Source organism: Tauraco erythrolophus, chromosome 15 (assembly GCF_009769465.1).
Source record: "Tauraco erythrolophus isolate bTauEry1 chromosome 15, bTauEry1.pri, whole genome shotgun sequence".
Lineage (NCBI taxonomy): Eukaryota > Metazoa > Chordata > Aves > Musophagiformes > Musophagidae > Tauraco > Tauraco erythrolophus.
Genome location: NC_141479.1, coordinates 3,374,887 through 3,398,021, shown reverse-complemented (window position 1 = coordinate 3,398,021; position 23,135 = coordinate 3,374,887). Strand labels below are relative to the sequence as shown.

Here is a 23,135-nt window from a genome sequence, read left to right as displayed (position 1 = left end):
TAAAGGTATTGTACATGTCTAAGGATGCTCTTTAAAAACAACGGACTGCACAGTTGGTCTGGGGAATGGAACAAACTTGACAAATACATTGATGCATTGTAAAACTAAAACCCCATTTAACTTGCCATGATAGAACTGGCTGCGTAGAAGCTACTAAACCCAAACTTTGTGAAGATAAAGTTAGTTGCCTGCACCGTGAATATGCATCAGAGATCTGATTAAAAAAAAACCCAAAACACTCTTGTTTTTCTTACTATGTTTTGCGAAAATTTTCCCTAGAATAGCAGTATTTATTTGTAGAATCTTGTCTTCTTTCTAAACAGTTGCAACAGTAAAGCTTACCTGACTGAGAAGCAGCAGTGAGGACCTAGGATGCTTGCTTTGCATCTTAAATTTGATACTGAGATCAAGTTGTTTATACCAGGTCTGTTTTGGGGTCAACACTTCTGCTTCTTTAAAAGTTTTGTTATATTTTAAAATGTTTGTATTTGTTAAGATTGAGCTTATTTAGACTTGTGTTATATACTGGTATATGGAAAATATCATGCATGAAAACCTAATCTGGAAGTACCATGCGTTCATGTGCACAGCTTTTCTGGTTATTTATTAAGTAACAGCTGTTTCAATTAAACATTTTCATTTCAGTCACAATGCAAAAACTGGTAATAGTTTGACTCAGAAATTTTTAAAAGCATATTAAATATTTAAACAATTTCTTTTTATGCTGATGGCTAAGAGAGGCATCTAGTGTGCATCATCTGTTGAAGATCACACAAGAACACTGCAGGGATTCCTTTTAAATATGTAAATAAACTGCTGTGTCCCTCCTGCTCGTTCTGGGTGTAGAAAACTTGATGATTTCATTGTAGTTGCAAGAGTAATTAAAAAATGGGGGTCAGGAGTGTAAAATGAAATATCTGTACGTTGTCTTGATCTTTATAACTGCATTTAATAACAAAAAAGCATAAACAATTACTATACTTTTAAGGAACATGAAAGTCCACAGAATAGTCATGTGAACTTTGTAAGCAAATATGCTTACCCAAATAAAGCAGCTGCTCATTTTCACTTGTTCATTGGTTTTTTCTTTTAAATTCTTGTCAAGTTCTTTTACTGGCTTGTGGAATTCTCTGATTTTGTGGTGGAAGTGTTGGAATGTTAAATATTTAGCATAGCTTATCTTGTTTCTTTTAGAAAAAAATGGACCACTTTGAGTAACAACAACAGAATTTTGATATTTAAGGGTGTCTTATGAATTAAGCATCATTTTGTCCATACTACAAAAATGAGATTACCCTTTCTTCTTCTTTTTTCCATAGAGATATAAAATCTTTTGGCTGAAAAATAAGATTGCCCTCTCCCTACTCCCCATGGATGTATGTGGTGTAGGAATCTCTGGAACATGGAACCTGAAACGTTGGAAGCATCCAGACATGAGCCAGGATCTGTTCTGCCAGCAGAAAATATGGGAGACTTTTATGCAATCCAGTGGAGAGTGCCAGAAACCTGGTTCTTATCAGGCAGTGTTAGTAGGCTTCAAAGGATGCTTGGTGACTGAACGTTGCTTCCTGTGCTGTAACGGTACGGCATCCAGAACGTACTGAGCATGTTTCCCGGTTTGTCAGGATGTGTCAGAAAAGGAAGAGGAAGGATCAGCATCTTCTGTATAACCCAATGCTTAATAAATAACAAAATAAGTTTTAGGATGAATGGGAAACATATGGCAGTCCTTCTGTTCTGCATTCTTGTGAGAGTTTAGAATTTTTCAAGAATGCTATTTTGGTGGCAAATGTATTTAAAGAAAAAAAGAGCTGCATGGTGTCTCTACAGACATGTAGAACTGGAGTCATGTAGTTAGATAGTAAGTGGATTCTTGGCATGGGTCTTATTAGGTGTAAGTTCCCGTTCTTCCAGAGGTACACCGTGCAACAGGGTGGCGTATTGCTCCATTGTGGGCAACGACGGGATGAAATAGGTCTGGAGCACTGTCCTAGGATGTGTTTTGTACTTGTAACATGGCATGAGGCTTCCTAGAATAAACCTGCATGGAATCTTCTCTCTGCTTTCTTATGAGTGATTTTAAGACAAATTACCAAATCGATGTTGTGGTTTTAAATATTTCATTCATGAGTATTTGAGAGATAGATAGCTTTGTAAAATCTGAGTGAAATTCAGCCATGCTTTATGTAAAGATGGCAACAAATACTCTCTTTGACAAAGTACAAACTGATTGGATGGGATATTTTTTAAAAAATCATATATTGCTAACTGTCTTTTTTTATGTCTTTCTCTGTAAGAAGAAATGAAAATGAGAGGATTGGTGTACTTTAGTCTACCAGTGTATTACAGTGAAATGGATTTGTAAATAAGAAAACAAAATGTTTTTGCTTGAATTTGTTACCACATTGGAAAAGTCAAACGTGTAGAGTGCTCTGAGTTGTTTGGGTTTTTTTTAAATGGAATTTCAATAGACTCATATTTAATGGTTTGAGAAATATGCAACCAAAATACTCAGGCTATTTTAGAATGATTTAATCTTAAAAAAAAATCCTGAGTTTTAATTCTTGCATTTTTGTTGGAGAGACTGATATAGTAACAAGTTTTTGGGGGAAGATTCAGCATTTATTTGTTGGGTTTGAAGTGGTGCTGATTCTTTTATGATTATCCACCATAGGGTTAGATCTCTGTGAATCGTGAGGGAATATGCCTTTGTCAGTAGAGCAGGAAATTGTGAGTTAAGGACTCTAATATCAGAGTTTCCATGGAAAGTTATAAATGCTCTGTTTTTCCAAGTTCCCCTAAGTAGAACATTAATAAAGGTACTTTTCATTTTCTTTTTAGGGGTAGCTGTGTTCTAATTCAGTTGTGTTGTATTTTAATTTCCTTTATGAAGTATTTTGAGAATTGTAGGTGAGCTTTTTTATAGAAGAACAGGTATGTATTGACACAGGGTTATGTTGGATTTACTGTAGGCTCAGATTTTGCCAGCTGTTAAGAACAACTTCAACAGTATAAATATACCCACTCTGGGGAAAACTGAGTACTGTATAATTCTATATGATGAGCCATATTGGACTAGGCAGAAGCCTGAAGGCCTAAAGTGCTGCCTGAGAAAGTACAGCTTTGCATTTCACAGGGAGCTTATGCCCCTGACAATTTATGGACTAGGCATGGCTGTAGTCAGGCCTCTGTCGGTTTTAGAGGGTGAAAGATGAGTAGGAAAAATTTTATCTCCAATTCTGTCTCGGACACCCAAAGCTAATATTGTTCCATCTCACTAAGATTTGTTAAACAAACCATCTACAAAGATCAGATTTATTTAGCTACTATTGAACTACTCCAGCTCCTGTAAAAGACGAGGCTAAAGCACACTAAAAGGTGATTTTGTAAATAGAGCCCATTCCATTTCTACTGTATAAACAGAGCTTAGTGTCACAGACTCATGCGGTTGTACGCTGCGGTTGTCTCGCTACTGAAGTACACCAAATAAGGTCTCAAAAGAGAGAGTGTTTAGCTTTCCAGGTACTGAGTGAGATCACCAAGTGGTCAGTTGAATTTTTTTGTCTAAATCTTGCCTGATAGCAAAGCTTTTCTGAAAACTTAAAGCTGTATCAAGCATTTACTGCTATTTTCAGCCATTAAAGGATATGCTGTTGATTCTATTTCTTACCAGTTCCTAAGGCCGTAAATATGAATTGATAATCTGGAAATGTGTGATTGTGTCTCCTGTACAAGATGAAACAGTTTTGCTGATTAGGGTTTTTTTTTGGTATGAATTCCTGAAGAAGTTATTCAAATGATGCACTTAAATGTACGTTTTCAAGTAATGCCCTTGCAGATCATAACTGGCATTGGTTGTTTTGTTACTTAGTTTGCATCACCATGATAGTTTTAGAGGCATTTGTGGTATTGGCCCCTCTAAAATACAACAGAAACTGTCAGTCTGCTTTTATTTCCATTGAAATAAAAATAATTGATGAAAGTTTCTGGAGTGCAGATTTTGAGATAAGTCTTTGCACCCTACAGAGACGCAGACCTAAACACCCTATTAAAAAGTTCTCACATGGTATGTATCTGACTAGTCAGCTTAATGGTTACAGGCTAGCATGGGTGTGCTCACAATCAAATAACAGAATGCACAACATTTTGGAGGTATATTTTAGAATTTGGAGTTAGATTGGTGAGGTTTTCTGGTTTGGGTCAGACCTGCTGGGAGCCAGGAGTACAGCTGGTGTGTAGCTCGGTGTAGACACACCAATTGCCTCTTCATTGTTGGGATTGCAGTTTATGTGTGTGAAGTGCAGAATAAATCTCTTCTAAGCTTGAAAGATATGACGTATCCTTTCTGTATTTATGACTCCAGAAGTAAGTTTTAAGCAAGTATTATCTGTTGTGTCAGAGTGGAATCAAGGTTACTTGCAGGAACATAAAACCTGTTTGTTTTCTGCAATAATGAATTCAGCTTCAAGTTTCCATCCATTTTGAAAGAAAAAAGGGACAAAACTGTCATATTTTTTCATGTTTTTCAATTGGTTATATTTGTTTAGATATATATTTAAGATGTTTTTCCATACAGTAACATAATTGAATTTATATAGTAATATTACATTTAAAATTTAATCCAATTTGATTTAGGTAGCAGAAGGTGTGTGGGTATGGGTTTTGGCCTAGGAAGATGATCTGGGACTACCAAATTGAGATGATTCGCTTTGGGAAATGAGAATCTGTTGCCATGCCACACTCAACTGTAAAGCACAGAGTGAGTTTTATAGTCTGATCATAAGAAAATCCTGAGCTCTGTGATAGAAAAGCTCCCATTTGTGGTGAGGTGTATAGGAGCACAGGATACCACGCCAGCATGAGCTAAGGTGATGAAGCAGGAGACCAGCTACAGCCAGTCTTTTGTCAGAGGAACAGCATTGCTGCCTCCCGTTCACGGTGGGCAGGCTGTCGTGTAGGTGGCAAGAGCTACTTTTGCCACTACTGATCCAACTCCGTTAGAGTGGACTCTGTTACAGAAGGGCTGATCTGCTCTGAGTAGTCAATGGACTTCATAGCCTGTTTCAGGTCCCTTGAGCTACCAGGACTGTGGTTAATAACAGCACCATATCTGCTTAAATGCACAGCTTTTACAGAAATTCAGTGAGAGGCATCATGGAGGTTCCAAAGAGTCCGTTTGAAAATTCAGCCCAAGTGCTCGATGCCTCCTTATTTCGAACACAGGTTGCGTTATCGTAACGCTACTCTTTACTAAATACGCCAGCTTGAGCAGGCTCTGTGAACCTTTGGGTCTTTTGATTTTTGTTTTTTTTGTTGTTGTTGTTGTTCTGCAGACACATACTTAACTGCTGACATCCCTGGTATTCAATGAGACCTGTAAATTCACATTTCCTAATATTTTATTTTTTACAGGCTAGTTCAATTAAGTGAGACATCTTGTTTATAATGGCTTCTTGCCCGATGGCAGCCTATGGACATAAAAGAGACAAGCTGCAGAGTAGCTCGGCAATGTCTGACTGCCTTCTTTAGAAGGAAAAAAGAAAGCTTAGGGAGAAACTGGTAATGAACAGCGCAGCGGCAAGTCTGCACACTTACTCCTTCCCTTCTCCTGACAAATCCTTAGTTTGAATGAGTACTGCTTTATTCATCAGTATCAGTAATACACCTAATTCAACTTCTGATATCATAGTGGAGCCACGTTTTTACTAAGTTTTTACTAAGATTTTCATAAGCTGTAAATTGTTATTGACTTCAGTGGAAGTTGAGGTGAGCCAATAAGTGCTGCTTAAATTCCCTTACCCCGCGTCTTGAACTGCTTCACAGAATGAGTCCTATACAGCACGACAGAATTTCAGTTGAAACATCAGGCTGTGAAGTGATCACAAGGGAACAAGAAAGCATCTCTGTTAGAGCCACTGACACCTTGAGATGGCTGCATCTCTCTAATTACAGTCATGTAATCAGGCACAGAAAGCAGTTCACGTGTTTGGTGGTTTGTTTTGTTTTTTTCTAGAAGGAAAGTTAGTTGTTGAACTAGACTTTAATTAAAAGCATGTATAAGAATAATCAGGGGAAAGAGACTGAATAAAGAAAGGGAGAATTTATGAAGTGTGTGTGGGAGCAAAACCAGATGAGGCCATAGAGGAAAGCAGAGATTATGTTGTGGTTTGTCTAATAAGCACAGACGAGAGCCTGAGTGGGAATTCTGTCGGTTCTCTCAGATCTTCATTTTGCTATTCGCAGTTTCAAACACTAATTTTTGCTGTTTTGCATGGTGTAGTGGTAGCATTGTTGTACACTGTATTTCTCTGCATCAAATTACAGTGTCAATAATGAAATAAAGCTAACAAAAAGTCAACACAGTCTAAATAAACTGCTGTTCTAGAATCCAGTTCTAGCTACACATTGCTACGACTTTCACTGAAGACCAAACAATTGTCAAGATTCAAAAAAACTAGTTTTAGTGAATTTATGTGAATTAGTAACTTTCCAAATCAGTTAGTCACTTCAGGAGTTTTAGTCTATTTAAAAAAAAAAACAACTGTTCTTCCAGTGATTTACATGTATTTTAAAAATACAGTTGAGATGTTAATAGCAAATTTGAAGAAATTTCAGTTACCTGAATTTGAAAGTGTACTTTAGTTTCCTAAGAAAAAGGATGATAAAACTTTTCTGACCATTTCTAGACTGTCCACATAACCTTATTATTGCAACATTTGTTCTTTTTCTTCTGTTTCTCTTTTTTTCCTTGACTCGTATTGTCCTTTATTTAGTTTGCAAGCTATGTTGGATCTAGGAACATCTCTTTTGATCTATGATGTCTCTAGCATACTTCTGGGTATAATTATAATCATAAAAATCTTTGAAACCTTTCCACCCGATGTCGTCTTATCACTAAAGTTGAGATGTTCTATACTTGCACCATAAAAAAAATTAAATAAAGTCTTTTTTTAGCCTTTAAACACTTAGAAAATAATAAAAACAACTAAACAAGACTGCAGTTTACGTCTTTGAGGCATACAAAAATATCTGTTTCATTGCAATATCTTAAATTCTCCCTTAATCTCTCAAACCCCTATGAATAAAGCATTGGATTACCAAGTAATACCCTTCAGCACAAGGCATTAGGCACTTTAGCTTTAGGCTCCATCTAAACCATTGCATTAGGAGTGATGTTACTGACGTCATGTTTTCCAAGTTGCAGTTCACTCACGTGGTGCCTTCCCTCACCCTTTAAGATCTTGCTGAGATAAAATGTGTCTCCCATGACTCTCTTAATTCTCTCTTTGGGTGACTTTGAGGCACTAGCATACATATGGTTTTGTAGCTAAGAGACAGGAGTAGGGAACAGTTCCTGTTCATGTGTGTGCCAGTAAGCCTCTAACAGAGCTTTGGCAAATTGTGTGATTTCCTTCACCTATAAGATTAATAAACTAGAATAATGTTTTACTTGCAAGAAAAGTGTTTTTAATTAGGGCCTTGATGTGCCAATGTCTTCTGTTTGCAATATGAAAAAATGTAAAGGACATCCAGCTTATGATTCCCTCTGCCCTTTTCTCCAGCTGTCATATTTTAAAACTTGCTGTGGTATCAGAGTTTTTGTACTTTTGTATCCTTAGTTGTGAGAATTCTATTAGAATTCATAAATAAAATGGATGGAATGTGTCTCTACTCAGATCCCTATTGCCTCTCCACTTCAGCTAGCTAGCTAGCTAGCAATGAGGAATGCAGCTGGCACCTGGTCAAAAACTGCCCAGCAAATCCCTGATTTTCAAAGGCAGAGGAAAGTGTAGGAGTTTGTCCCTTCCTTGTTTAAGGCAGAGGAAGTGTAGGAGTCGCCAACGTGGCCTTGAACCATCATTCAGTCCTTAGTGTTTACAAAGAATTACATTCTTGCTAGATGTTCTTCAAACAGACCTCAGTCTGAACCAATTTTCTTTATGACACTTGCTGTGTAATCTTATCCTGTGAAAGGATTTCTGATGGCATTCATTTTTCTTCCTTTTTTACTAATACACCTGATAGTATGTTGTATCTACAGCAGGCATGAATTCCTTAGATTTAGTATGTACCCATAATCTGGATAATTGCTTCTGTGAAGCCATTTTAGTTGAGCATTTTACGGTTTGCTGGACAGCTGTTTATCTTGTATCTTATTGATGCTGCAGTCTGTAACAGAACCTGCATGAGTTATGTTGGATTGATTTTTTTTTTTTTCTTTTTTTTACTTCATTACATCATCGAGCAGGCATTGACTACCCTGTTTACAAAACTGGCACTTGATGTCATGTTTCCCTAGAAGTTGTAACACCCTGTCATCATCTACTTAAGAAAATACTTATCTATAGAAGACCTAATTGGACCAATTACCATAGATCATTGTGGTTCTGCATTTTTTCTGGTGTAAAATAGTAAAAGTCAAATTGACCTTATAGTCAGCAACAGAACTGCAGCGCTCACTAGAAAAGTCATTAGCCTGAAACTTGGAATATAAGGTTTGCAGTTGGTCCTCACCTTCCATGCCCTAAACAGCAGTGTTCTGTTTACCCTTGGCACTGTTGTAAACAAGAACCTTTCCAGTCTGCTGAGTGATTGTGTAAACAGGCAGGGCTGTTATAAAGCATGGGAATTATCCGATAGAACAGACTAACTTCTTTACGTTTTTTTCTCACCTAATGGTAATTACGTAATTGGACAGTTTTTGGGTTTTGGTGTTTGTTTTTTTTTTTTCTATCTGATATGCAGATGCCAGAGTCTCTTGAGCATTCTTACTAAAGAGTCCTAAAAATCATTCAGGAAAACAAATCTGCTAGGCTTCCCCCTATTATCAACATCCCCAAAATGGCTTTGGCAATGAGTAAATGCCAAGCGTTTGTTATTTGGCACTTGACTAGTCACTCATTTATTTAAACTCAAACATGTTACATAAGATTGGGAAAGTTATGCTAAGCTAATCACTAAAAAGAAAAAAACATAACCTCACTTGATCCAACCTTTGCAACTTCCATCTAAATAGTATCACCAGGGCAAAAATACCATATATCCCATGAAACATAACTGGCTGCCTGGTGGTGTCAGAACTGGCAGTTGGCTGTGAGCAGGTGCAGGGGTGTTTATTCTTGCACTCGGAAGGCCGGGTGTGTGTTGCTGCAGTAAAACAGCTCCTTTTTCTTCTCTCCTTCCCCTCCCGTTTTTCATTTTCAGTCAAGTTTTGGCGATCTTTTCCTGATATCAGCACATGTGTATTTATTAATCATGGTTTTTTGCCCTGAAGATTCTACATAAGATCTCTAAGATACAGCTTTCTGTGCACACCCAGGACACAGTAGTTTAAAAGCAGTTTTCTGTTGGGGTAATGCCATCCTTTTTAACGCATCTGCTACTGACTCTTCCTGCTCTATAGTATTTGGGTACCAACCGCTTGGGTTTGGTTTTGAAGGTCATTATAAATCTTGTCCCCACCCAACCTGATTTTTCTCATTCTATTGAATGAGATTTGATTCCTATCTCCAGTCAGTTTTTGTTACAAGCCCCTGTCACCATCTTACTAGATTTTTCAGACTAACGTTTGGTTGCTTGCCTCAGGGTTGCCTTTCACTTCTGGGAAGAAATATCTGCAAAACTGTCTCATTTTCATTTGTTGCTTTATTAAAATTCTTCCTTGACATGGTGCTTACCAAAAATGTAATGGCTGCACATCTGATGTGCTATGACAACTCCTAGTCCTGCTCATCAGGAGTCTACACTGAGGGAAGAATTTTCTTATCATTAATAAACAAAACAATACATGTGGTAAAAAGAGAGCTACTTAAGCCATCTATTTTAATGCCTGACTTACCGCTTCTGACCTGTCCAGTATGCTCTGCGTCGGCAGTCTGGTATTGCATGTGTACCACAGTCAAAAAGATGCTGACAGTAGGAACATAAATCAGTTGCAAGGGCTTGGTTTGAAGAAGCAGAAATCTAAAAGGTGACAGAAAATTGAAGAATTGCATTGTTATTCTGATTCTAAGGTGGCACTGCTTTGTAAAACTGTCCCCCATGTCATCAGTTTATTTGCTGTTACACAGAACTAGAAATGCCCTTCTGTGTCTGTGTGCCCTGCAGAATGTTTAAAATACACATTAAACGTATTTCCTTAATTTTGGCTCCCTGTGAGCCCCAAATTGTAACTGAATTTACGCCAATAAATATTCTTTTGTAGTTTTCATCTGTCCAAGCTGTCAAAGATGAAGATTGTTTTTGAAGCATGGTCCAGTGTACATCCTCTCTTTTTCTTATTTGGTGAATGGTTTTTATCTAGTGCTGCTTAATATTATTTACATTCTAGATTTGAAACATTGTAAATGGGAATTCTGCCCTCCTCAGTCATCCAGCTTTGCTGCTTTTACTGGGTAATGTCACAGTTTCAGTTACGGAGCATAACATTGCATTCATGGTTGATACCATTCTCAGGGTTGATGAAGTTTGATTAATATGAGTACTTGGGGTTTTTTTTAAATAATTTGCACTTCATATTATCAAAACCTGTGTTAAAACCTCAACTTACTCTAAGTTGTTGAGAGGACTTAAATTACTCCCAAAGAATAAGCAAGCTGTGTGTATTGCCAGGGTTTTTTTGTAAGATCAGGCCCCTAACAATTTGATGTCTTTGGTTAATCATGACATTTTCTAAATACCTCAAGTCAGAATTTGCCAACTGGTAAGATATCGTCTGTCTGCAGAGGAAAGACATGAAACTGTTTATCTTATTTGATATATTCAATTAGTATTGTTTCCTTCAAAGCTGAAGGTTGGAATTTAAAACAATAATGTTAATTATGATTGATTTATATTTTGCTTAAGCATTCATGTAAGAAACTTTTAATAGGAAGTTTTTGTGGACTGTAGGTGAATGAACTAGAGCTTGAAATAAATAATGAGTATTAAATACCTAACTATTAAGCAGTTTGACTATTTTAATAAACTGAAAATTATAAATTTGAAACAGTATTCAACTATATGACGAGTATTTGAATTGATTTAAATCAAGCCATTTTGATTTAAAGGGCAGCAAAGCAAATATGTTATAGCAAACAAATGTTTTTTGCTCTTAAATACAAGCTGCCTTTGCTGTTGTACCTCCATCGCGTATTTTTTTTTTTTTAGGACTTTGGCAATTAGAGCAAATTTAACTTCAGTGATAAATACTAGATGTCATGGTCTTTTAGAGCATCCTAGAGGTAACTGCTAAATCACCATTTGCAAGGTTCTGAAAACAGCTAATATAATAAATACAAATATTAGTGCGAATGGATTATAAAATAAAAGAATCCCCAAACTATATTTGTCAATGTAAGGCCTAAAATTCCTAACGGACATGTTCCATGATAACAGGAGTCATGTGCATTAAATGGCCAAAGTACTCATTTTGTTTGCAGAAATACCAGGCCCTTGTTGGAGCTGCTGTAGATTCAGAGTCTTTAACAGAATAGCAAAAATGCTAAATTGAACAAAAAAAGGGGATTAATTTAGACTGTAAGGCAAAACTAGTGTGAGAAAATCTGCTTTAAACTTTAATAACCTGTTACGTATATTTTGTGTCTTTGTTTTTACAGATTTTCTTTTTGCCTCCGGAGCGTTTCGTTATGGCAGCCTCCAGTGAACAATGACATCCTTTGACAAATACAGATGCCAAAAAGCCAGACGAAAACAGTGGCCTTGTTTCATTTTTGCTCCAACCCAGTGAAATGGTGCTCTTAAAGATCTGTTATTGACTCTTATTGGAAAAAAATAAACTCCTGACTGGACCTTTTCCCCAGCCCTCTCCCAGTCTTCTTATGGATGCTTGACAGAGTGACATCATGTAGTAGGCCCTGAAGTGTTGTCATAATTAAGTTGCAATGGTTTTATACACTTCCCCATTTCCCAACAGCTTTCTGTCAGTTCTGCATTCTTTTTCCTGGGGCCTGATTTTCCCATGTTACTGGTTAGCAGATAGGCTAGTGGCCTCTTTTGTTCCGACCACCTATGAAAAACGTCAAAGAGCAGATGATCCATGCTATTTTCACGCACTCTGCATCATTATTACCACTCCGATCTACTTGGCACTGCTGGTAGCCTCTCTTCCTTTTGCTCTGATTGGCTTCTTGCTGTGGTGCCCGCTCCAGTCAGCCAGAAGGCCATACATCTACTCCAGACTAGAAGACAAGAACCATGCCAATGGAGCCACACTGCTCACTGAATGGAAGGCTGCAGGGAACGGGAAAAGCTTCTGCTTTGGCAGCGCCAACGTCTGCCTGTTGCCAGATTCTCTGGCAAGATTTAATAATGTTTTCAATACACAGGCTAGGGCCAAAGAGATTGGCCGGAGGATCCGAAATGGGGCAAGCAGACCGCAGATCAAAATATACATAGATTCTCCTACCAACACATCCATCAGTGCAGCAAGTTTTAGCAGCTTGGTCTCCCCCCAGGGTGCAGACAGCGCTAATCGTACTGTTAATGCTGGCATCAAAAGGACAACATCAATGGAGTATAAAGGAGACAATTCTGGCTCAAACAACAGTGAAGATAGTAGAGAAGAGAAAGGTGGAGCTGGAGAGCCAAATGAGGGAGAAGAAAACACCTGCATTGTCCGCATAAATGGAGAGGATAATGGCCACATGTCAGACACAGAAACAGATGCCGTCAACAGCCAGGCTCATGCCAGTGGCCCAGCAGAGCCCTCACTGGAAGGTGATGCAGAGCTCTCAAAACACCTAACCACAAACAGAAGGAAGGAGATTCTGGGAGTTTAGACAGCTACTCTGCCTCACGAGAATCTTTAGTTAAAGTTCGTGTTGGAGATGGTACAGTGGACCAAAGCACTGTCAACAACAAGCTCCTCTACAAAGCCTCAATCATGAAGAAGACTTCAGTGCGGAAAAAGAACATACAGATGAGGCCTTTGATCATGAGATCTCTGCTTTCTTTCCTGCCAACTTGGACTTTCTGTGTTTGCAGGAAGTGTTTGACAAAAGAGCTGCAGAGAAATTGAAAGAGCAACTTCATCACTATTTTGAATACATTGTCTATGATGTTGGGGTCTACAGTTGCCATGGCTGCTGTAGCTTTAAGTTTGTGAACAGTGGTCTACTTTTTGCCAGCCGCTATCCTGTTATGGATGCTGCCTATCACTGTTACCCCAATGGAAGAGGAACGGACTCCTTGGCTTCTAAGGGAGCCTTGTTTCTCAAGGTAAGAGCCCTTTTGAAGTCGTAAATATTGACTCTGTATACGTGACAAGTGATGAAGTTACATTGTTTCCTCTCAGTTGTTTTTGTTAGAGTTCAAAGAGGCAATATTCATATCTGGATTACATGATACAGCCTATATATAGGTTTTGTGGCCTAGATATGGTGTTAAAGTGATGGATGTGCATGAAATAATGAGGGGCTTTGGAGGTAGAACTTGAGTACAATTTCAAATGTCAAATGTGAAGTAGTTTTCATGTAATTTTAGTTTCTTTTTTACAGAAATCTCTTAGTGAAGTGCACAAAACACGGGTATAGCACAATGGGCATTACTGTTGGATATCAGCGTATGCACATTGTGTGTTTATGAGGGAATCAAAAGACAATCAGAAGTCTAAATGCAGTAAAATAAAACTGAAGGAATTGCAATGAAACGGACGGCTATCTGTCTCTCTAGGTTAGAAAGAATTGTTAAGGAAAGATATGAAGAAGAGTAAACAAACAAACAAAAATGCCTGGGACACTGGGGAGCAGAGGTTTTTCCCTTATTAATCCAGTTACATAAATTAACTAAGGTGGTGAGAACAGGAAGCCTGGGGTTATACTTCTGTAAATCATGAAAAGCAGAAATAAAAGTCTGAGTGCAATGATTAGCTTTTCCAAGACTAGTGACTGTTCACGCTTAATTCTTGGGAGAATCTGGCTGTGCTGCTCATAAACTGGAAAGTGGACTCTTAATTCGTGATTAATCAAGAAGCAAGACTTTGTGCAGAGATCCAAATCCACAGACCCAAACCTAGACAGGTCTGAAATTTCCTAGGATGCTGGCTTTCAGATTTTGTGATTTTTGTCACAGTTTGGAACAGGTTTCACTAACTGGAAACTGAACTTTTTTCCTAATGCTAGCAAAATACGGCAATTGCTTAAATTATATGTACTTTCTAATGCATGTGCTCATGAGTCTGAAACGAAAGCCATTAATAGCCATTAAGAATATGGATTGTTAATAAGAATCAGTGGGATTTTTTTTTTTTGTACCCACTGTTTGTAATTTGTGAACAAAGCAAAAACTTTTGGTATTGTGGTTTGCATAAAAAAAAGCAATTGTTAGAATTTTCAGTCTGATAATAGTCCAGTATTTCATATACATTTGACATAAATAAAAGCATATCCACATCTAAATACAGGTTTCTGAAACTGGCTCTAAGTTTTCTGTACTGCACTCTTATATGTTTATAAACAGCTAAGTTTATTTTCCTCATCATAAAGTGCACATGCAAACAGTGAACACACCTGTTGTGCAATATAAGCATTCCCAGGGTCGCAAAGCCTACCTTCAACATATGCAGATATTGGGGATTAAGAGATTAAAACCAATCTGCTTCCAGCTGCCCGTTGCTGAGTCATTGATTTGCTGCCCTGCTAGGCAGGCTGCAACCTCTCCATTTCTCTTGCAGAAAATTAAGCCTCTTTTCAAAATTCCACTGGGATGATGAACTTAATTATGAATTTGAGTTGTTAAATAATGTTACAGTTGAGCAGGGAATAGGGACCAATTACTAAGAAGATTCATAGATGACTATATTCTTTTAAATATGACAGAATTCTGGCCCAGCTAAAAGGCCATTTTTCCTCATGTCTGTCATTCTGACACTCTATACTTTATACCGAAAATATTTTTCATTCTGAGTTAAATGTATCCTGATATGAAATGACTTTGTGTCTTAACTGTACATTAAGTGATCATTGGCCATTTCTTTCTTTGACCAAAAAAAAAAAAAAGTAGATCTCTAAGGTCTTTTCCAATCTAGAAATCTATGAAAATCTATGAAATCTATTTAATTTTAGCTTTGAAACACGGTAGACTTGAAGGTTGTTTTTCTGGATGTAGTGTCTAATCACAACTGAGTGTGTGTAGACTCCAGAGACAAAAGCTACAGTAAGTAGAAGCCTGGTTTGTTTCTGGAGTCAGTGAGCATCAATCCATTAAACTCCAAGTCTTAAGGCCGTACAGTGGGAGAGCAGCAAGGTAGCAAAGCGTGTCATAACTGTGGCTGGATGGTGTTGTTCCAGCCAGTGCTCTGCCGTTCAGAATGGACAGCTTGTATCACTGCTTCTAGATCCTTCTTGCACAGGCTCCTACAGTAGTTCGTATGAACATAATGCAATCCAGTCCTGCATTAGAGTTTATCTCCGTGTGGTTTCAACAATGGTAGGACAGCCCTGCAGAACAAGAGTCTCCTCGTTGCTTTCCATTCAGTAGTGGCTTGGAGTTAAGTGTCTCTGGCCTATGCAAACTCTATTTTAAAGTTCCTGACTCCTGTGGAAAGCAAGGTGCTCCCATTTCTGAAGAAGAAAAGACATGAACTGAGTTTTGTTTTGGAAGTATACTTCCAAAGACTGTTCCCCTTGCATAGCTTGCATCTCTGAGTAAAGGTGAAATTGCTCTTTATGCTGTTTTTTTGTTGGGTTTTTTTTTGGTTTGTGTTGTTTTTTTTTTTTTTAAAAAAAGGTTGTGAAAAGCAAGAGAGGGGAGAAAATGTGTCTATTTTGAAAATATGCATAAAATCACTTGGTGTCTTCTCTCATTGGGAGGATGAAGCCTTTATTCAAATATTTCTGAGCCTCAGGAAGGACCCAACATCCAAATGCAGAAGAATGTTCAGAGAAAGAAACAAATTCTTATTTAATGAGTACGGTTTGTCTCCTTACTACAAATATAACTATTAGGGAGATAAATTAAAGGTCTTAAAATCAAACGTTTAATGAAAGTTGAATTATTTTGAACAAAAAGGCAAAATGTTTTGGGGAAGTTGTGTTACTAAACAGATCCCAACTGCCAACGTACAAGTGTTTCACACATTTTTTCCTTCAGAATAGGTTTTGTTTCCAGTGGAGAGGAAATTATTTTCCATTGCCCCCCCTCTTCCCTACCCTGCCTTCACCACCAAGACTGTAAGTTCAAGTGGAGATTTGGAAGGATTTGAGAGATTTGCTTAGTCATACAGAATTATTTTACCTGAGAGACCTACCCAGCTCAAGCGTTATTATTAGTAGTGATAATAACAATCAGCTCTTACATACTGCTTTTCATTCGTGTGTCTCAGAGTGCATAATAAGGAAGGTCAATATCTGCTTAATAGAAGGAGAAACTAAAGCACAGGAAGGCAAAGTGTTTTGATTGTGGCTTAACACCTGGGGTGTCACAACCAAGGAAAGAAGTCGGAAGTAAATTACAGAGGCTTTTAACGCAGTTTCATGCTACTGAATTCATGCCACCTAACAGCTATCTGGAGACCTGTACAAAGGAATTTTCCTAGCCTTGGTCTGTTCTCTTCCTAAAGATGCCTGCCACAAAAGGTGCTGCTGCTGACATTTTCCTGACAGACCACAGGCTGGTTTTTCCATCTGCATAGGCTGATGGTTTCCAGGCCAGCCTCCATGAAAGCATGAGGATGACACAGTTGTAAGTAGCTATTGTGTAAAGCCCGCTGTCTGTGTAACTGGAGGACTAATTTACATTTGGCACTTTGATCTCTTCAAACTCTAGCAGTGTTTCTGTCTCCAATCTGAGGGTCTCATTGGGATGTAAGAGGGACACAGTCACAGAAAAAATGTCATATAAGAAGGTGGGAAATGTCATCTGCATCTAAGTGACAGTTCCATGTCTGAAGTGTTAAACCACTGTTCCTAGTTGCCGCTAAAGACTCAGAGGAGAGTTAGCAAATATATAAATCAGCCAATCCATTTTCATACTTAGACAGTCTGGGCCCTTGGGAGATTCTGCCATGACTCTCTCTTCTAGCATTGCATTTCACATTAATTTAAAATGCCTGAGAAGAGAACCCTTGAGTCTGCTTTGTAGGTTGTATAACTCCAGTTGTCTCTTACTGCTGCTCTGCTACAGATACAGGAAGGTGGGACTAACCCAGATCCAATCCTGCGCTGGCCGTTCTCACTGAAAAACTGTAGCTTGTGTGTATCGGTGTGTAACATGGTGCAGATTGCCATGTTTCTCGGTTACTCTGCAGCTCTTGGTTTGACAAATGCATAATTTTAATCCACGATGGTTTTGATGAATTTAAAGGGAGTTTTAAAATACATGTTCCTTTCAGAAAATGGATGATGATTTTGCAGTCAAATGAGTTAAAAGGTATCAGTGAATGCCGAGCAGAAATTCTGTAATGCATCACCTGTTTGTAACTTACTAGGTTTTGAAATATCGACATTCATCTTTAGACAGAGGGATCAGGATGTAGCCTTAGTTGCACTGTCTTTCAGGGACGCTGTGGAAGTTCTGGACAGCAGCGTAATAAAACCAGAAAACATCCTTAATTTGACCTGATGAGTTACTGAATTGGAGAGCTTGTTATTATTTTTCCAGATGTATCAATCTAATAAAAACTGTCACTTCTGCTGACAAATGTTGCCTCTCTCTTATCCTTAAATTGTAATGGCTGTAACTGTAATGTAAATCTAAGCCATGTAAGACATGCAAATGCATACTTGGGGCTGGGAGGTGAATGAAAGAGGTATTGTTCTCCAAATGACTATTAACTGAGGAGAGGTTTTGGAGTGGTTTTCCTCCCACTGAGACTGGGAGATAGGGAAGTATGTTGCATAGAATGCTGTTCTTCCTACTGTTCTTAGTAGGAAATTATTCTGGTTTTTGGCATCTGCTAAGAGAGAGAATTTTAGCAAAAGTAAGAATTCGTGCTTAAAACACAGTATGTGGACATAGAGCAAAAGCAGAACCGCAGTCTGATGTGGGCAGTTTGAACAGCTCTTAGTATTCTAACAAAATCAAAAGGAATCAAAAGGACAAAAATGTCGTGTGGGTTTGCTAAATTTCTGAAAGAACTTGTGTTTAATTAATATTAATTCCTAAGCTTATTAACAGATTTACTTTCCAAATTCTCTGAAAATTAATGCAGTTCTCAGGAAGTACAGTACTTGTGCAGAGAACATGTTATTATTCCTTGCTTAAAGGAAACCTAGCAACCTTTGCTTTATGTGCAAAGCTGAGCTTGTTTTCAAAAGAGCCGATACGGTGGCGACAGATGGCAGAGGAGCAGTGGCTCTGGCTGCAGGACTGCTTTGAAGCACGGTCTTCACTATTCGCTGCTCTCGAGGTGCTTTGTACCAGCAAGTGAGGTTCCCTGAATTAACCTCCGTGATTCTCCCTTTTGACATTAGTGACGCAGACACATTTTGCTTGGGTAATTTAAGCTGTCGTACTGTCCCGTGGCAACTGGGGTGTGTTGTGCCCGAGCATGAAGGGGCAACTGCAGCCACACAGTTGCACAACGTGCTGTGGGGAAGCTTTTTTTCCGAAGGATTGCACAGAATGAGGGAATGGCTGTTCTCTGATGCCGATAAAAGATCATCCAGAGATTGCAGTGGTTAGATTTTCTTGGCCTGATCAAGTGTCCATTATCTACAGTTATCCCAAGATGTATAAAAGTGCTGTTCATGAACTTGTTTAGATCACTGTAGAGCTGTGCCATTTAAGTCAGGAGGATAACCTAAACATTTTCCACATGTTCCGTTTCTGCAATAAAATGTTAATGCAGGAATTGGGACAGAGTCCAATAAACTGTCTGAGACTTTTTTTTTTAAAAAAAAAGACCTTACCATAGCACTGTACCATGTTCCTTCACTCTGATATAATAACGTTATTAATCATGGTCTTTTTCTCCTTCATTAATGGGGATAAATTAAAACTGTTGTGCAGAATGAAATAGTTTTGAGAATGTGAGTTGTGGGTTTTATCCTCTTCAGAAGAGGAAGAGCCCTTCATTCATGGCACCAATTTACAGCCACTTTCCCTCACACATAGCTTAATGAAGCTTTGCCAAATAACTAATTCTCTGTGTTCACAGAACAGTAATTGTGTCATGTGGTAGGTGGAGAAAAATAGGATTCGGAAATAATCAAGTGCCAATGTGGCTAGAAAGAATTGCAGAGCACTAAACAGAACTTTGAGCTGACCTCTGTAACATTTTAAACTTCTTTAATATGCTTAAATAATGTATTTATAATAATAAATTAGTAATTTAACTAATTAATAATAAATTAGTAATTCAACTAATGCATCTTCTTTAGAAGCTGCTACATATCCCGGAAGGCAAAAGAGAGAGCCATCAAAGTACTAAAAATAAGATCTTTTTACACTATGTCTAAGCTAACCCAAAAACTACTACAAAGAACACAAAGTACAGGACTAAATACATCTTTCTTGGCAGTTACTGCTAATCTATGTCATCTCTTGTGAACGTGAGTAGCTGTAGGTTTTCCTTGGCTTCTTTTAATGGTCACAGGAACGAGGACTGAGGCACACAGTTTGGCTGTTCCAGTCAGTTCTCGGTGCCGACTCTCCCGTGTGCCTTGGAAGACTGCTGAAATGGAAAACAGTGTCCAGGTGGGGTTGATACAATTTGCGAGATTATGGAAAAGTTGCACCGGAAAGAAAGAGACACCATCTTTTCCGTTTCTTTCTCTTCTGTTCCTCACTCTGTTGTTTGCTCATTACAACTACATAGGATGTCTATGATGATACTCCCACAGTAGCTGAAATAGGGAGGTCAAGCTGGTCTGTTACCAGCACGTCTCGGAGCATCAGCACTGGGAGGTCTGAACCACCACTGTGCGTGGAGATGCCGCTACCTGTGCATACACAGCTGCTTTATCTGCAGTGATGCAGCTGAATCTCAGGATCCTGTATTTTTAATGGAGCTTCCCTTGAACTTTAACAATATTGGCTACACATGGTAAGATGAATATTCCTGTGGGAGTCACTCACTGTCACATCTACTGTAAAGTCTGTTTCTGTGCCCTGCTCTTATTCTCTGTCCTGGGTGTTTTATTTCTCAGACAAACAGTAACTCGAGGCCCCTGCTTAGATGATGCTCTTTACAAATGCAGTGTCCATACTTTTGTTTTTAAGGAGAGAGTTTCAGGCGTTTTTCCCACAGAGCATACAGGTGTGCTTTTCAGCCTGGCCAGTTTTTCTTCATGATATGAACATCATTAGCTTGTTGGTTGTCATGATTGGTAAATTTGTTTGCCATAGAGCTATACACTTTGGGACATACCCTCTTCAAAAGAGTAATGCAGGAATCAGTACTGCAGTTCACGTTTATTCCAGTGGCAAACTGACACCTTCATGGTCAACTACATTGATTAGAGGACTGGGTTTGCTCGTTTACAGTCTGGGATATGATTAAGCTATAATGGCTGAAGCTAGAGCTATTCTGTGTAGCATCCCATCTCCCTGAAGGAGTCTTAATGTTGCGTCCAGATTTACCTTTCCCAGCTTTGACTTTATTGCCTCCATGTAGATTTTGGGATGATAAACTCTGTGGAGCTCTTTTTCCAGCAGTACACCAAAATGTTAACTCTCTTCTGGTTTGCACACTTGAATTTGCTTCCCATGAAGGAAGAGGCGATGGCATACGCTTGGACTTGGATAACCCTTTGTATTGCAGGGTGCACATTTAAGAACCTGTCCACTTTAGTTAGCATTTTTTTCAATGTCAGCGTGACTCTTCTAGAAAATGTCAATAAAGCTTTAAGTTCCCCTCATAACAAACCTTTTGTTTTATGTAACACATACTGGTCAGCATTTGAGAATTTAGTTTGATGCTTTAATGGAGTGAGATTTCTCATGCATGGCACGGCCCAAATTTTTAAGTATTAAAGAACATTTCCTTCCAAGTAGCTGATTGATTTATTAACACAGCAATGCCATGTTTGAAGCTGTTTTTTAAGATGGTACTGAAAAAGTACTCCTGGTATTCAAGTACCATTCCCTGTGTTTTGTTTAAGTATCTGTTGATGCTTTTCTTGACACCCAGACATACTGCTGGGACAGATGTGTGTAAATATAAACTGTTAAAGACAAGACATTTGTCATGTTTGTGACTTTTTATACTTACTATATTGGAGTATGGTAAACATGAGATGTGCAGGATTTTCCAGCTAGCTCAGAAAATTCCCATGATAGCAAGTAACGTGATTGATTTTAAAGTTGCTTCCTTCACTCTAGCTCTAAAATTTCAACCATTGCTACTCATTATGCTTTTTTGTTGTCAACAAGAATCTTTCTGTCATAGCCTGTTGGCTTGATTTCCTTCATAAGCACTGGTTACTACCTGATACCAGTCTAACTGGAGGACATACTACTCCTTAGTTCATACAGGACAAGGTTTTGATACACAATTAGAGGAATATACACAATTTTGCATAGTACAGCACAGGATCAGCATGGTCTCTCCAACAGATTGTACTAATGTGCTATAGCATAGAGATGAAATATTTTCATCCAAGTACTTGATGTGAAGTACTTTTGTGTACTTGACACAGTACTCTGAAAATAAAAATTCAGAGCTGCCCATTTTGCACTTACTTATTTAATTTATAGGCAGGGAACAAATGTAAATATGTAGCAGTAAAAACTGGCATTTTGAATTCCAAACACTTCCTTAGTAGGCTTTCCCCTTTACCGGAAAAGGCCTCTTTCTCATCCATAGTGAGCTTTTTACACCCCCCCCACCCCAGCAGCTAACAAAATGGAATGTTCAGTGGTGTAACAGGGATCAGAACCCACTCCTAGCTTCCAAATGTTTGACTAGTATCATTTGCCTTTGCAAATGTACTGAGAATTGGAATAGATTTGCATATTTCAGCATAATATTGAAAAATCTTAGTTTGTTTCTGTGAAAATTATGTAATTGGGACACTTTATTAAGCCACAAAGATGTTCTCTCAGATTTGATTTTACCTCTAGGTAACATGAGAGTTTAACAGGATATTAACTCTGTTAATAATTACCTATTTTAAAACATGGGAACTTATAAATATGTTTAGGTATTACCTTCCTATAAATTTCCATAGTCATAGAAGAGTGGTCCATGACACAACTAAGACTATGCAGTGATTTTTAGAAAGCAGTATCTGAAGTAGTTCTCTACAGAAGGGTAATTCAATGAATGTATTATTGGTACAGAGCTACTAGTGTAGAACAGTTGAGGTGAACTTAAGTCAGGCTTATGGTGGAGCAGCCACTCAGGCTTATTTGCTTACATGTATTTTCTTTGTAAATGTGAATTTAGAAGTTTCTTCTGCATTAAGCAGCAAAAATTATATTTGTGAAGCGCTGACTTGGTTTGGTGGAGGTGGAACCTTTCAGCCAAGATCCACGTTGCAGGCTGAAATGAACGCTCAGGGTTGCCTTCCTGCAGGACTGCCACGTGGCTGCTCGGGCCGAGTCATCACAATAATATACCCTTGAAAATGGAACAGTCTAAAAGTAGCTACAGTATTTGGCCACACAAAGGAATGTTTTCATGCAGAATTATAGGGCTTGTAATATTCCAGAGGTCAAGCAGTTTTCCTGTCTGTACATCCCATAGTCCTTTTCCATCTGTGAAATACCAAATTAGACTGAATAATCAGATTTTCCTTACTATTTTATTTCAGACCATATTTAATAAACTGGTGCTTCTGCTGTAGCTGGGAATTGCCTAGGAGGCTGCAAGGATATTTATCTTCTCTTCTAGTAGTTGTCACAAATATTTGTCTCCAATATGATTACACTCATTTTGAGCCCGCTTGGCGGTTTATATCAATACTGCCACTCAAAAAGAAAAGCAACCCCAATGGTCAAAAAAGTTGGAGGAAATGTGAAATCTGGGAGACAAGCTGCTTTGGGTGTACTTCCGTGCTGGCACTTTCCAAGGAAATTCTAATTATGTGATGTCTTCAGCTCTTGCTTTTGAACTTTTTTTGCCTTTTTTTTTTTAATTAGCAGAGTGTTGATGAATTCCCTTTTCCCCTCAGGAGTATGTGCAAAGGAGCCGTTGTCCTGTCAAGCACAGAGGCCTGGGGCACTGTCCCTCTGTGGTGGCAACCCTGAGGGGC

At 38.4% G+C, this 23,135-nt stretch overlaps 1 protein-coding gene across 1 annotated transcript in view; it reads left to right on the top strand.

The window, feature by feature from the left end:
- The first annotated feature begins 11,882 nt into the window (after positions 1-11,882).
- The window catches only part of SMPD3 (sphingomyelin phosphodiesterase 3), a 32,293-nt gene continuing 21,040 nt past the window's right edge, over positions 11,883-23,135 (top strand). Inside the window, 3 exon segments of the mRNA XM_009984728.2 lie at positions 11,883-12,729; positions 12,732-12,908; positions 12,911-13,218. Of these exon segments, the coding sequence (XP_009983030.2) occupies positions 11,883-12,729; positions 12,732-12,908; positions 12,911-13,218 (1,332 nt within the window).